Source organism: Schistocerca gregaria, chromosome 4 (genome assembly GCF_023897955.1).
Source record: "Schistocerca gregaria isolate iqSchGreg1 chromosome 4, iqSchGreg1.2, whole genome shotgun sequence".
NCBI lineage: Eukaryota > Metazoa > Arthropoda > Insecta > Orthoptera > Acrididae > Schistocerca > Schistocerca gregaria.
The window spans coordinates 506,961,355-506,975,442 of record NC_064923.1 but is presented as its reverse complement, the minus strand read 5'-3'; the positions used below and the strand labels follow the sequence as shown (position 1 = coordinate 506,975,442).

General features: G+C 43.2%; 1 protein-coding gene across 1 annotated transcript in view; it reads right to left on the bottom strand.

The window, feature by feature from the left end:
- Positions 1-14,088, bottom strand: part of LOC126267787 (ecdysone-induced protein 78C) — a 659,877-nt gene that overhangs the window by 73,180 nt on the left and 572,609 nt on the right. The window contains exon 3 of the mRNA XM_049973091.1: positions 5,907-6,048. Coding sequence (XP_049829048.1) covers positions 5,907-6,048 — 142 coding nt within the window. The remainder of the gene's footprint in view (positions 1-5,906; positions 6,049-14,088) is intronic.

Genomic DNA, 14,088 nt, shown 5'->3' with positions numbered 1-14,088 from the left:
TTCGAAACAGCTATCTCCATAAGAGAAAAGAAACACAAAGATTACAATAATCTACTGCCTTAGGCGATTTCAGTAAGTTCTAAGTGTACGAAATGTATTTTTGTTGACATATTCATACAATTGCACGTCGCTGCCTCGTGATGACTGGGTGTTGTGTGATGTCCTTAGGTTAGTTAGGTTTAAGTAGTTCTATGTTCTTTGGGGACTGATGACCTCAGCAGTTAAGTCCCATAGTGCTCAGAGCCATTTGAACCATTTTGAGCCAAATGCACGTCGTGGACTTGCAGGAACACGTGAAAATAGCTTGTATGCCGAAATAAGTCGTAGAATAAATGGGACACCATACCGCTCACAGTTGCGGGCGAAAATGGCACTTCATTTCAGAAATTTTACCGTTTAACGCTCGTCGACAGCTCGAGCGACCCCTCATTCATTTTGTTAGCAACCTCGGGCACGGGCCGATGGAGCTGGGGAGAAAATTATTTATTATGTAGCTTCTATCAACTGCCGTGAGATAAACTAATTTCTGCAGATTTTTTTCAGAATAAGTGATATACAGGGTTACTCTAAATGATGGACCCGTTTTCAGAACTTCGTATGTATTCAAGTACAAATCCAAAATGAACAAGTTTTATATCAATGAAAAGAGGAAGTTTCAAAGTTTTTGGCGGGCGGCGGCGGGCGGGCGGTGTTGGTTTCAGATGTGGCCGGTAGAGTTCGCTCGGCAATAGGATCGTCATTCTGTTTCACTGTCATTTGTGAGATGGCGACTGTGGGGCACAAGGTTTTCTGCGTTCTCGAGTTCGCGAAAAGTGAATCGCAAATTGCAGTAATGCAGTGTGCATTTCCTACCAAATTCTGTATTCAATCACCAACTTGCAAAAGCATTAGTCGTTTAAGCGATTTAAACAGAATGAGAGTGGGTGCAAAGGAAAAAGTACAGGCCTACCGCATGTGCCAGAGGATGATGGCCGACGGATTTAAGAAAGTTTTGTGTGCAGTCCCAGTAACTCTATCAACAGAGCCAGCCGAGAACCTTTAATACCCCAACCAACTGCATGGAAAGTTCTGAGACGGCGTTTGCTGGACAAGCCCTACCGATTACAACTTGTGCAGACTCTCAATCCCACTGACAAAGAGAAGCGTCTCGCATTTTGTGTTTATGTGCTAGCCAAGATGCAGGATGATGCATTTCTACAGCGTGTAATTTTTAGCGATGAAGCGACGTTCCACCTTAGTGGAAAAGTCAACAGACACAATGTTCGCATATGGGGTTTGGAAAATCCACATTCACCATTGCAACATGAAAGAGACTCACTGAAGATCAACATGTTCTGAGCTGTATCACATACAAACGTTTATGGACCATTTTTCTTTGTGGAAAGAACTGTAATGGGAATCACCTGGACATGTTCGAACAATGACTGTTCCCTAAAGTTATGGAAGATCCCCAGGAGTTCATTTTCCAAGAGGATGGAGCTCTGCCCCATTGGCACAGTGATGTAAGAGGCTGTTTGAATGACTCCTTTCCTCAGTGCTGGATTGGTCGCAGGGGACTTAAGGACCTGACTCTGCACTTCTGATCTCGCACACTGCAACTATTTCTTATGGGGTTATGTGAAGGGAGCTGTTTACGTTCCCTAACTACTCTGATCGATCTGCGGAACCGGATAACTGCTGCATTGTACTCCGCAACAGAAGATACGCTTCCACATGTGTGGGACGAGTTTGGCTACAGCATCGATGTTTGCCATTCAGCCAACGGTGGCCACATTGAACATTTATAACTTTTATCACAGTTCTAATTTTTAAACAATTATTAAAACTAATTACAAATTATAAAATTTATTAAATTGATATCAAACATTACAAAAAATCTTCGAAACTTCCTCTTTTCATTGGTATAAAGCTTGTTCATTTTGGATTAGTACTTGAATAAATATGAAATTTTGAAAATGGGTCCATCATTTAGAATAACCCTGTATATTGATGGGAATGGAAAGTGTTATGTCACGAAGACATTGTTAGTTTATTAACAGTACAGAAAAAAAATTCTACAGATGAAAATGATGTGAGTACACAATGACTATTGGGTGTGTCTACGATGGAGATCACAACACACTGAGCGAGGTGGCGCAGTGGTTAGCACACTGGACTTGCATTCGGGAGGACGACGGTTCAATCACGCGTCCAGCCATCCTGATTTTAAGTTTTCCGTGATTTCCCTAAATCGCTTCAGGTAAATCCTGGGATGGTTCCTTTGAAAAGGCACGGCCAACTTCCTTCCCCATCCTTCCTTATCTCAATGAGACTGATGACCTCGCTGTTTGGTCTCTTCCACCAAATCAACCCAAGATCACAACACATTACGTCCAGAGAACGTGCACATACAGCTTATCGCAGTCTTTTGGACTGGCTGAGTCGCTGGCATGGAACACATAGGAGGATTATACCAAAAGAACAGAACAGGCAGTTGGTTGTAGTGCAACGACTAAAACGAGCAGTGACAAGGTGGACTCAGGACGTGTGGTATGAAGATAAAGTGAGAGTGCTTCCAGAAAGACTGCAATACGAGGAGATTGTAGGAATAGACGAACGACAACAGTTGAAATCCTGGTGGAGGTTACAAGTGGTGTGTCACCTTAAACCGTCAGGAAAAGATTACTGGAAGCTGCGTTGAGATCTCAAGTTGGCGTGCGTCTTTTATCACTGGCACACATCACAGACTTGTAGATCCAGAGTCAATGGGACATTGGGTGGCACTCTGTGGTGTCCAACGGTGAATCTGAATTCTGTCTGTGACGGTCAGGTCGACATCGAAGTGTCTGCAGACGACCAGATGGAAGCTCACAGGAAGCAGCACTTCTCGAGATCCATACCTCTCCAGTTGTTGAGATCATAATATGGGGAACTATTATAAACTCAAAGGAAAAAACAAGAAGCACCACGAAGGCATTATTCGAATGGGATGGAAATCAGTAGATATGACGTATATCTACAAAAAGGTGATTACAATTATCAAAGTTATTCGACTTGGCATTGATCGATAGGGTTATTGGATGTCCCCCCAAGGGATATCGTGCCAAAGTTAGATCATCAAAATTCAGCGCTGGTTGGGGAGACGCTGCCGATAATGTTCCAAACGTTCTTTATGGTGCGTAAAATAGCATCGGCATACCGCTGTGGTGTAAGGGTGAGGCGTATGATAACCAGAGGGGTCCTGCTATGAAATGGAATGGCACCCCAGACCATCACTCCCGGTTGTCAGTCCAGTAGGTTGGTACCCCAAGGTTGCCCACGGTGTCTTCAGACACGTCTTTTTGCTGGTCATAGGGGCCCAGTTCGAAGCGGGACTCATCACTTAAGACAATTCTACTACTCCAGTCAATGAGATTCCAGGCCGAAGACGTGTCTGGAGACAGCGGTGGTATACCAACCTTACTGTCGCCCATCATATGTCCTGACAACCAGGTCTGATGGTCAGTGGTACCATTTGCTTTCATAGCAGGACCCCCTTTGGTTGTCATCCGTGGCGCCCTTACACCACAGCGGTACGGCGACAACATTCTATGCCTTGTTTTGTTGCCCTTTATGATAAGCTGTCCTAGGCTTACATTTCAGCAAGACAACACGATAAAGTCCGGCCGAATACGGCGAGGGTTTCTACTGTTTGGCGAGCAAGGTCGCCAGAGATCTCTCCAATTGTGAACGTCTGGAGCACTATGGGGAAGGCCCTCCAGTCAGCTTGGGATTTTGACGATCTAACGCAGCAACTGGGCAGAATTTGGCACTATATTCCTTACGAGGGCATCCAACAACACTGTCAATCAATGCAGTAAGGTGGTCCAGTACATTATTGACTTACTCAATTTGCTCTTGACTAAATCACCCAATTTTACTAAACTGTAATCACTTTTATATCTGTTCATGTACATCACATCTACAGATTTGAGTCCCATTCAGCTAATTCCTCCGCGGTGCGTCGTGTTTTTGCGTAGAGTGTTTATGAAAACAAGACAGTTGTTGTAGGGAGTCTGAATACTCGCTAGCGTATGACAAGAAAGGAAACATCTGTCATTGCCTTCGTGCCCTGAACACCTAATTGCGCATTCGAGCAGGATAAGGGATTATCTCACATTGCAGTTGAAACCACAACCGCCTTGAGAAACATATGGACCCGTGACTAGCCTGTCTGGTCACCTGATTTGTCACCCATAGCTGACATTTAGAGGGTGTTTGCTTCCCTGTGGGGGTCACATCTCCTATTGTTGGCGATGATGCACATCATTTCTGCGTGGAATCATGTAACACCCCTTATATGATGAACATCTCCGCAAACTTAGATAAATTGCGTACCATTTTCCGTTTCCTTCAGCTTATCTGAATATATGGTGATCATATGTATTATCTGATCAAAAGTATTCGTACAATTCTACCTAATACGGAATGGATCACTAATAGATGTCACAAGAGGCGGAGCCATGTGTATAAAAGGAAGCAGGAAGTATTGCGTTTTCTGTAGAGCAGCATTAACAGCAGAAGCTGTCAGTCAGGAGAGTTCAATAACATCGAAGCTGGACTAGTCATTCGATGTAACCTGACCAACAAATCCATCAGCGACATTTCAATTCATCTAAAGCTGCCCACGTCGATTTCTGGTGATGTGATTGTGGTGTGGAAACGAGAAGGAATTACCACAGCTAAATCAAGGCCAGGGGGACCTGATGGACTTATGGACAGTGACTACCAAGCATTGTGAAGGGGTGGTTGCAAGAAATCACGTGGAATCAGCGGAAGGAATCACTCGGGAGTTCCAGCAGTCCAGATAGCACAGTGACTGAACAGGGAATTAAAAAGAGTGGGGTACAATGATAGACCATATCCTCGTAAGTCACATATTTCTAGAGTTAGTGCTAAGCGAAGTTTGAGGCATTGTAACGAGTGACGCCACTGGACAGTGATTGAGTGGATCTAGGCGCTCAGTCCGGAACTACGCGACTGCTACGGTAGCAGGTTCGAATCCTGCCTGGGGCATGGATGTGTGTGATGTCCTTAGGTTAGTTAGGTTTAATTAGTTCTAAGTTCTAGTGGACTGATGACCACAGATGTTGAGTCCCATAGGGCTCAGAGCTATTTGAACCAACCATTTGATTGAATGGAAACGAGTGATTTGGAGTGATGAATCACGCTATACCCTGTGGGAACCTGATTTTTGGTTTTGGCGAATGCTCGGAGATCACTAACTGCCATCTGTCATCATAGTGTAGTGTCAGCAGTGAAGTAAGAAGGAGGATTCTTTTCGTGGTTAGAGTGTAGTCACCTAACTGCGCTTCAGAAAACACTAAGTGCAGAACGATATGAACACATTTTATAGTACTGTGCACTGTTTCTAGTAGAGGAAAGGTTCAGAGACGACGACTCTGTATCAGCATAATAATGCACCCTGTCATAAAAGAAAAAAAAACATTGTGAGGTGGTGGTCTGTGGACAATAAGGTTCCTGAAACGATCTGGCTTGTCCAGAGTCTCAACCTGAATCCAATGCAATGGAACACTCATACAAAGAGTTAGAACGTCGACTTCGCTCGCCCCCCCCCCCCCACCCCTATCCCCACCGGCGTCCAATTTACTACCTTCTCTGGTTTCGCCTCTTGAGGAATGGGGAAAGATAAGCTGCCATTCCTGCACAGGAGCATTCAGACACCTGATCGAAAGCGTCCCCAACAGGGTTCAAGCCGCCATAAAGGCGAAGGTTGGCCACACCCTATACTGATGTCAACTAATGTGTGTCCGAATACTCTTGGTCAGACAGTGTAGACGCTGCACTATACTGCGTGTCTGATATTTTTATAACAGAGAAAATGTGATCCAAAGAGAGAGTTATGGCCGGATGGCTGGGCGACTTACAGTCCCGCGACATGCCAACGGCGAGGCATTTCTTGAAGCGGCAGTACTGGCAGCGGTTGCGGTTCAGCCGGATGACCAAGCACTTGCCGTCTCGTAGGCACCGGTACTCGATCTGCTTCTGGATGCTTCTCCGGAAAAATCCCTGCGAACAAGCGCAGAGAAATCCGTATAGAGCACAACACTTTTAGAGCGGAATTTCGTACACTGCTACCTGTGTGGCTAAATGGTAACAGCGTATTCGGCATAACCCAGTCTTCATAACTACAATAATTGCACAGACGGTCTGTAATGCAATAGAATAAATCTATTAAACATACACAGTAATAAAACACTAAAAAGTATGACGTAAATATTTAAATAGGATGGCAAACGCTTCACTTAGGGCCTGCAAACGTCTACAGAAATTTATGCTGGAGCGATAAAGATTCTAAACTTGCCTTTTTTTTTTTTTAATGATTCGACAAGTTTGAGAATGTGTAGTGCACCCAAACTCGACAGGAACTTACTGTTAGTTGTAAATTATTTAGCTACATGTTCCATGGATCATTTTGCACGATAGGACGTAATGATGTGGAACGATCATTTTAAATTCACATCGCAAATTAATTTGTACATACTGTTACATTATGAACATTTCTATAATTTTTTTACAAGAAGAAAAAAGATATACAGGTGAGAGTTAGTAATTCTTATCCACCACCGTTTACACATTAGAGGGAATTGTTAACGAGAAACTTTCTCAGTTTGTTACCAAATTTTACTTTTCTGTCTGCCAGACATTTCGTATCACTAGGTAACTGATCAAAAATTTTTGTTGCAGCATTGTGCAGACCTTTCTGTGCTACAGACAACCTTAACGTGGAGTAATGAATGTCATTTTCCCTTCTGGTATTGTAATGATGTACCTAAGCGTTCCTTTTGAAGTGTGGTGGATTATTTACAACAAACGTCACGAGGAAATAATTTTTCTGTGAAGTAGTGATTAGAATGTGCAACTTCTTAAACAGATGCCTAAAAGATGATCGTTGGTGAGCACCTCGTCTTATTCTGACAGCACGTTTTTGCGCATTGAAGACTTTCTTTCTTAAAGATGAGTTATGTCAGAACAGCGTTCCGTATGACATTATTGAACGAAAATATGCAAAATATGGTAACTTACTATTTTGTCCCTCCACAAGGTTTGCAATAACTCTAAGCGCAAATGTGGCTGAATTAAGTTTTTTGACGAGCTCCAAAATAAGTTTTTTTTATTTAAATTCTCATCAATAAGGACCCCCTAAGAATGTTGAAGTTTCCACCCTATTTATTATTTCCTCCCCAAATGTTGCACTTATCATTGGTGTAGTATCTCTGCATGAACAGAACTAAATGTGTTTGTGTCTTTTTAAAATTGAGGATGAGACCAGTCGCAGAAAATCTATGAATGAAACTTTAAAGAACTTTGTTTACCATTTCTTGTGTTTCTGTACGTATCTGGAATGATAGTTACATATCCACTTTATGTTCTGCTTAGATTCATTCCATTGATAAGAAAATGATAAGCACATTTCTTTAATATATACTAGGCGTAAATTAATACGAAAAAAATACCGCCATTTTGATTCAACGATCTAAAAATATATAATTCTTAACATTAAAGCCATAGTATTCAATTTTTTCATATGCCAAAAATGTTATGTTTCCACAGTAAATTAAAAAATCCGAAACAGAAGTGAAATTGGTCAGGTGCGAGTAGCAGTCGCCCAATGAGGGTTCCGTATAAATTTAATTACGTATACAGACAGTTCATCCGTTCCGGGAATCGAGAATCGCGACCATTTTTGCCGTTATCGACACTGATACTGGCAAGGTATCTTTCTCAGGGATTCCGAGACTTTCGAAATGTTTTAATTTCTGTAATATAAATGTGACAAAGCCATGCCGGAGGCAGCCGACCATTATCATAATAATCAGAAGTTCTCCATTCAGGCTGACTGGGCGTAGAGGTAAAAGTCAAACATCTGGCAAGGAATAACTTTGTTTCTCATATGATGCCTTTCGGAATTTATCCATCATCAGACGTCCAGGACTGATTACTGCACGTTGATACGGTTTTTCAAGTTGGATGTGAAATAAATATTCGCCGACTAGTTGTATGTGCAAGAATCATTTGCAGATTAGTTTGCAAATATGTATTCCACACACAACTTGAAAAGCCATATCCAAGTGCAGTAATCGCTCCTAGATAGCTGGTTACGGATAAATTTCGAAATGCATAATATGAGCAATACATCCGCTAATAACCAGGGCGTGGAGCGCCCGTATGCTCCAGCAATTAAAGTCATTCCTTGCCAGTGGTCTGACTTTTGCCGTTGCGACCCAGTCAACCTGAACTGAGAACTACTGATTGGGTGCGTATAATGGTCGCCTGCCTCCTGCGTAAGTTTACGCCGCATTTATATTATAGAAATTAAAACGTTCTTGAAGTTGTATGTGAAACAAATATTTGCGGTCTAGTCTGCGAATGTTTGTCTCACACACAACATGAAACGCCATATCTATGTGCAGTTTTCGCTCCCGGATGACTGATGATGAATGAATTCTTAAATTCCTCGTAGGGCAGTAAAGTCATTCCTTGCCAGTTGTTTGACTCTTACCATTGTGACCCAGTCAGCCTGAATGCAGAACTGATTGTTTTAATTTCAAATTTGATGTCAGATAACAAATGACAAAGGAAGTATTATTTGGTGTGATACAGTTACAAATTAACAATTTTCGTATTTTTTCCTTTACTTGTGTTGGAAAACTTTTCTTTTTACCAAATTTCACGATTTTAGATCTACGTGAGGTACCCTATAGGTTTTGATGAGTGAGTTTGTGGGTATGAAAAAATGAGACATAAATGACCGTATCTTTTGACTGTGTTGATTTGGAAGCTTAAATTTTTTTATACCTCCAAGGGTAGTATGTGACAAATTTCAACGTGATACTTCTATCCTTTAGCAAGAGAAAGGACGAACAGTCCGAAAGTAAGGTAAGAAATGCCAAAAACAATTTTTTTGTGTGACAGTTACAAATTTACGGTTTTCTGATTTTTGTCGTTAGTTGTACTATGAATCTTCCCTTTTGCCAATTTCATGATTCTAGAATCAATCCATTTTTACGCGTGTCATCAGAATCCCGTTTCAAATAAGATCCAGAGGATTTACATAGTTACATGGTTGACTTGAAATGGACATGAGCAGAATGACTGAGGGAATGCTGGTTTCTAGTTTTCTCTGCATTACAGTTCCTTCATCTACGACCAATTTATCAAATTATTCACCATGGTCTTCTCCCCCCTGGCTGCATTTATAGCACATCTTTGTTGTTAGGAAATTTCTGAAAGTATTTGTTTGGTGTGTAGCTTTAATTGGAGTAAAACTTTAATTGTAAACAGTTCCGTGTGATTTTACTGTAATATGCTGAACATTGTACGAACGGATCGGGTAATTAATGAAGAGGTACTGAACAGAAAAGAAATACATGGACAACTTGACTGTAATAAGGTATTGGTTGATAGAACATCTCAAGGAATCTGATAATGGATGCAAGAGTGTGTGACGAGGACGGGGAGAGAGATATAATACTTATTGAGAGAGAGTCCACCTGCTTAGCCGGTACGGTAGCGCAACGTGTTCGCTCAGAGGGTTGGTTACCCTCTGTAATAAAAAAAAAAAACAAAAAACAAAACAAAAAACTGAGTGAATGAATCAACGAATAACCTGAACGGGTGTCATCCGATGTCCACCCCGAACAAATTCAACGAACAGTGTAGAACAAAAAAGTGGTTACGTGCTTGCCTCCAATGCAGCGGTCTCGGGTTCGATTCCCGGTCGGGTTGGAGATTTTCTTCGCTCGTGAATCGTGGGCTGGGTGTTGTGTTGTCATCATCATCGCCGTCGTTTCATCCTCATCCGGCACTCAAGTCGCCCAATGTGGCGTCGATTGAAGTAAGATTTGCATTCGGCGGCCGAACTTCCCCGGATGGGGCCTTCCAGCCAACAATGCCACACACTCATTTTCATTTTGTGTGTGTGTGTGTGTGTGTGGTGTGTGTGTGTGTGTGTGTGTGTGTGTGTGTGTAAGAGAGAGAGAGAGAGAGAGAGAGAGAGAGAGAGAGAGAGAGAGAGAGAGAGAGAAGAGCATGGCTTGACTACAATAATATTAATTAATGTACGGAAGGTAGTCATAAAGGTTCAAATATCATCTTAAAAACAGTTACGTAGTTATTTGTTGTTGTTGTTGTTTTGTCGGATGTGGTCACTGTAAACTTTGAAATCTCCACACCAGAGTATCGTAGTACGCCACTAATGGCTCGGACATTATATATCCAGCAAGCCAAAACGCTGCTGTATTCAAAGACCTTTTATTAATATGTTATTTTATGGTTCTAGAAGCTTATTTCGGCTCAATTGCCATTATCAAGTTATCTGCAAACATATCCTTCTTGTATTTTTTTACTTCCACAGAGGAAATAGAAATCTACATACACACACATAAATATCCAGGCAAAATTCTTAACAAACAAACATGCTGAAAAACATAAAAATTAGACTGACAACTTTATTGAAATTGGCACATTTAGGGAAATGAGAATTCGCATTTCGGAATCGAGAAGTCTCTTCACTGTCAACGGATGACTGTGTAGTGTGCAATGCCTAGTCATGACATAATCGGTGCGATATTTCTTGATGGGACGGTGACTACCGAAGGGTAGGTGAAGGTTTTGGAAGATGACTTCATCCCCATTATTCAGAGTGACCCCGATTTCCACAAGATGTGGTTCATGAAAGATGGAGGTCGACCCTATCGAAGCAGGGCAGTGTTTTGATGTCCTGGAGCAGCACTTTGGGGACCGCATTCTGGTTCTGGCCTACCCAGAGGCCATTGGCACGGACCTGCGATTGGCCGCCATATTCTCCGGACCAGAATATATGCGACTCCTTTTTTTTGGGTTATATTAAAGACAAGATGTAGAGCAATACCTCCTAAACCATTGCCGAGCTCAAAACAGCCGTTTATGAGGTCATCGACAGCATCGATGTTCCGACATTTCAGCGGGTCATGCAGAATTTCGCTATCCGTCAGCGCCACATCAACGCCAATGATGTAAGCGTATCGAACACGCCATAATCTAAATCCGAGTTTAAGAACCTTCAACATCACAGTTTTTTAATTTACTAAATCCGAGTATCTGTAATGACGCATGTATGATGAATAAAATGTGTGAACGAAGTAGTTTGTAAATAATTTACGTTTTTTTCGTACAGTTCAATAATTGTCACACTGTATATAGAAAATTGTTATTAGTTACATATAGACATAGGTATATGAAATAACAACTCTATGTTTTTGCAAATAGCCTGATAATAGCCTTGGAGCCGAAGTAGGCTTGAAGCACCAGAAAATAGTATTTTAATAAAAAGTCTTTGAATGTACACTGAAGAGCCAAAGAAACTGGTACATCTGCCTAATATGTGTAAGGCCTCGCGAGCACGCAGAAGTGCCGCAACACGACGTGGCATGCACTTGACTAATGTCTGAAGTAGCGCTGGAGGAACTGACAGCATGAATCCTGCAGGTGTTGCAAGGTATCCCAGATATGCTCAATAATGTTCATGCCTGGGGAGCTTGGTAGCCAGCGGTAATGTTTAAACTCAGAAGAGTGTTCCTGGAGCCACTCTGTAGCGATTCTGGACGTGTAGGGCGTTGCATTGTCCTGCTGGAATTGCTTAAGTCCGTCGGATTGGACAATCGACATGAATGGATGCAGGTGATCAGACGGGATGCTTACGTACGAGTCACCTGTCAGAGTCGTATCTAGGCGTATCAGGAGTCCCATATCACTCCAACTGCACACGCCCCACACCATTACAGAGCCTGCACCAGATTGAACAGCCCCCTGCTGACATGCAGGGTCCATGGATTCACGAGTTTCTCTCCATACCCTTACATGTCCATCCGCTCTATACAACTTGAAGAGAGACTCGTCCGACCAGGGAACATGTTTCCAGTCATGAACAGTCGAATGGTCAGTGTTGACGCGCCAGGTGAGGCGTAAAGCTTTGTACATGAACGGATCTTCGGCTCCGAAAGCCCATATCGATGATGTTTCGTTGAATGGTTCGCACGTTGACACTTGTTGATGGCCCAGCATTGAAATCTGCAGCAATTTACGGAAGAGTTGCACTTTTGTCACACTGAACGATTCTCTTCAGTCGTCGTTGGCCCTCTTCTTGCAGGATTTTTTTCCGGCCGCAGCGATGTCGGAGATTTGATGTTTTACCGGATTCCTGATATTCACGGCACACTTGTGAAATGGTCGTACTGGAAAAACCCCACTTCATCGCTACCTCGGAGATGCTGTGTCCCATCACTAGCGCGCCGGCTGTAACACCACGTTCAATCGCACTTAAGTCTTGAAATCCTGCCCATTGTAGCAGCAGTAACTGATCTAATTGCGCCAGAGACTTGTTCTCTTATACGGGCGGTGCCGACCACAGCGCCGTAATCTGCCTGCTTACATATCTCTGTATTTGGATACGCATGCCTATACCAGTTTGGCTCTTCAGTGTAGCATCGTTCTGGCTTAGTATACCTATAATGCCCTTAAAAGACATCTATAACGCTGCAGACCGAGAAGAATTCAAAATTTTGTTTATTCTCCTCTAGCTGTGTGCTGCGGTACTGTGGTGCGGAGATTTTAATGCTTATCAGGACAAATAACGAATTTAATTACGTATCCTGTCCTAAGTTGTAGTAGTTATTCAGGACCGTACGACGTTTGCACAGGACAGACTAGCTTAGGACGGTGGAGGGGGGGGGGCTGTATCAAGCCATTCTTCGGATTGTGTGGATCACCAACATTTCTAAATAATAATTCCGTCTTTTAAAATGCTGTTACGCATTTGTTTGCATCTATCGTAGCTAAGTAGCATCAGCTGACTTTCTGCGAACCCATACCAAAGAGGAGATCTAGTATGTGCTCACACTTTTATGCAGTTCCGTGCTAAGCAAAAAGTTGTCAGTTTTCAAACAGCATCGAATCGAATAAAAGTTTAGCTCCCGTTATCAGCAGTAACAGTACAGACGGCCAGGACTGACTCAGCGGCCGCCAGTAAGGAGGAAAATAATAAAATATAATGCTGTGCGCCGTGCAGGATCTCTACGTTCCCCGCTGTCTGTCTTCAGTGGCTGGATCCTTTAGCGTCTCGACTGAACGCCTCTCTCGGTTATCTGAGCAAAAGGATTTCTCAGCATATCGGGTACCGCCGCGCAGGCGGCAGCGAAACTCACGGCAGGGCTTTGCAGTGGCTGGGGGGATTTGGCCGCCTTCGCGAAACCCGCGCGATAAGCAGGCGATTTCGTCCCCACGTCGCACGCCGGACCGCCTTCTGGCAATGGCCACGCCGTCGACCGGGCCGGCTTAGCAGGCTCTTCGCCAGCGGGGCACCTGTATCAGTACTGTGTGACCTACTTCCACAAATTTCAAATTTTTTGAGGTGACCGTATCCATAGGGAACCGACCGATATGGTCGAGTAATCCGAAAAGCCGACTTGTCAGAAGCAGCCCAGAGTACCCAGTCAGAAGGTATCAGTTGTCTGCGTATCACTTGGCAACATGACGTGAACTATCACTGCTGCATTTATACTGTAGGCGCCAGTGTTAAGTGTGTATCAAAGAGTGTGATGTACCTATATCCACTGATGAGGATGAGCCAGTACGTTAAGACCGCCTGCTTATTAGCTCGTTGGTCCACCTTTGGCACGCGATACCGCAGCGATTCTGCGTGGCATGGATTCCACAAGTCCTTGGTGGATTTCCAGAGGAATATGGGATCAGATCACAAGCAGACGGTTTGTCAGCACTGTGCTGGCGTCCGACAGAGCGTATCCATTCAGGTTAAGATCAGGCTAATTTGATGGCCAAGTTATTTTGGGGTGATCGATCTCATTCCATTAGATTATTGCTGGGTGGACTGGCTTAAGAGCGAAGTCATCAAGCGCAAAGTGGACACACAGGAGAATCTTATTCGCTCGTACTTTACGCTCGTGTGTTCAAATAAAGGGCTGTACGAACAAGCTCAGATCAGCAACGCAGCAGCTGTTACGAGAGCTGCAAACTGTACTGCAGCTGACATTGAACTTTTTGAACACCTTT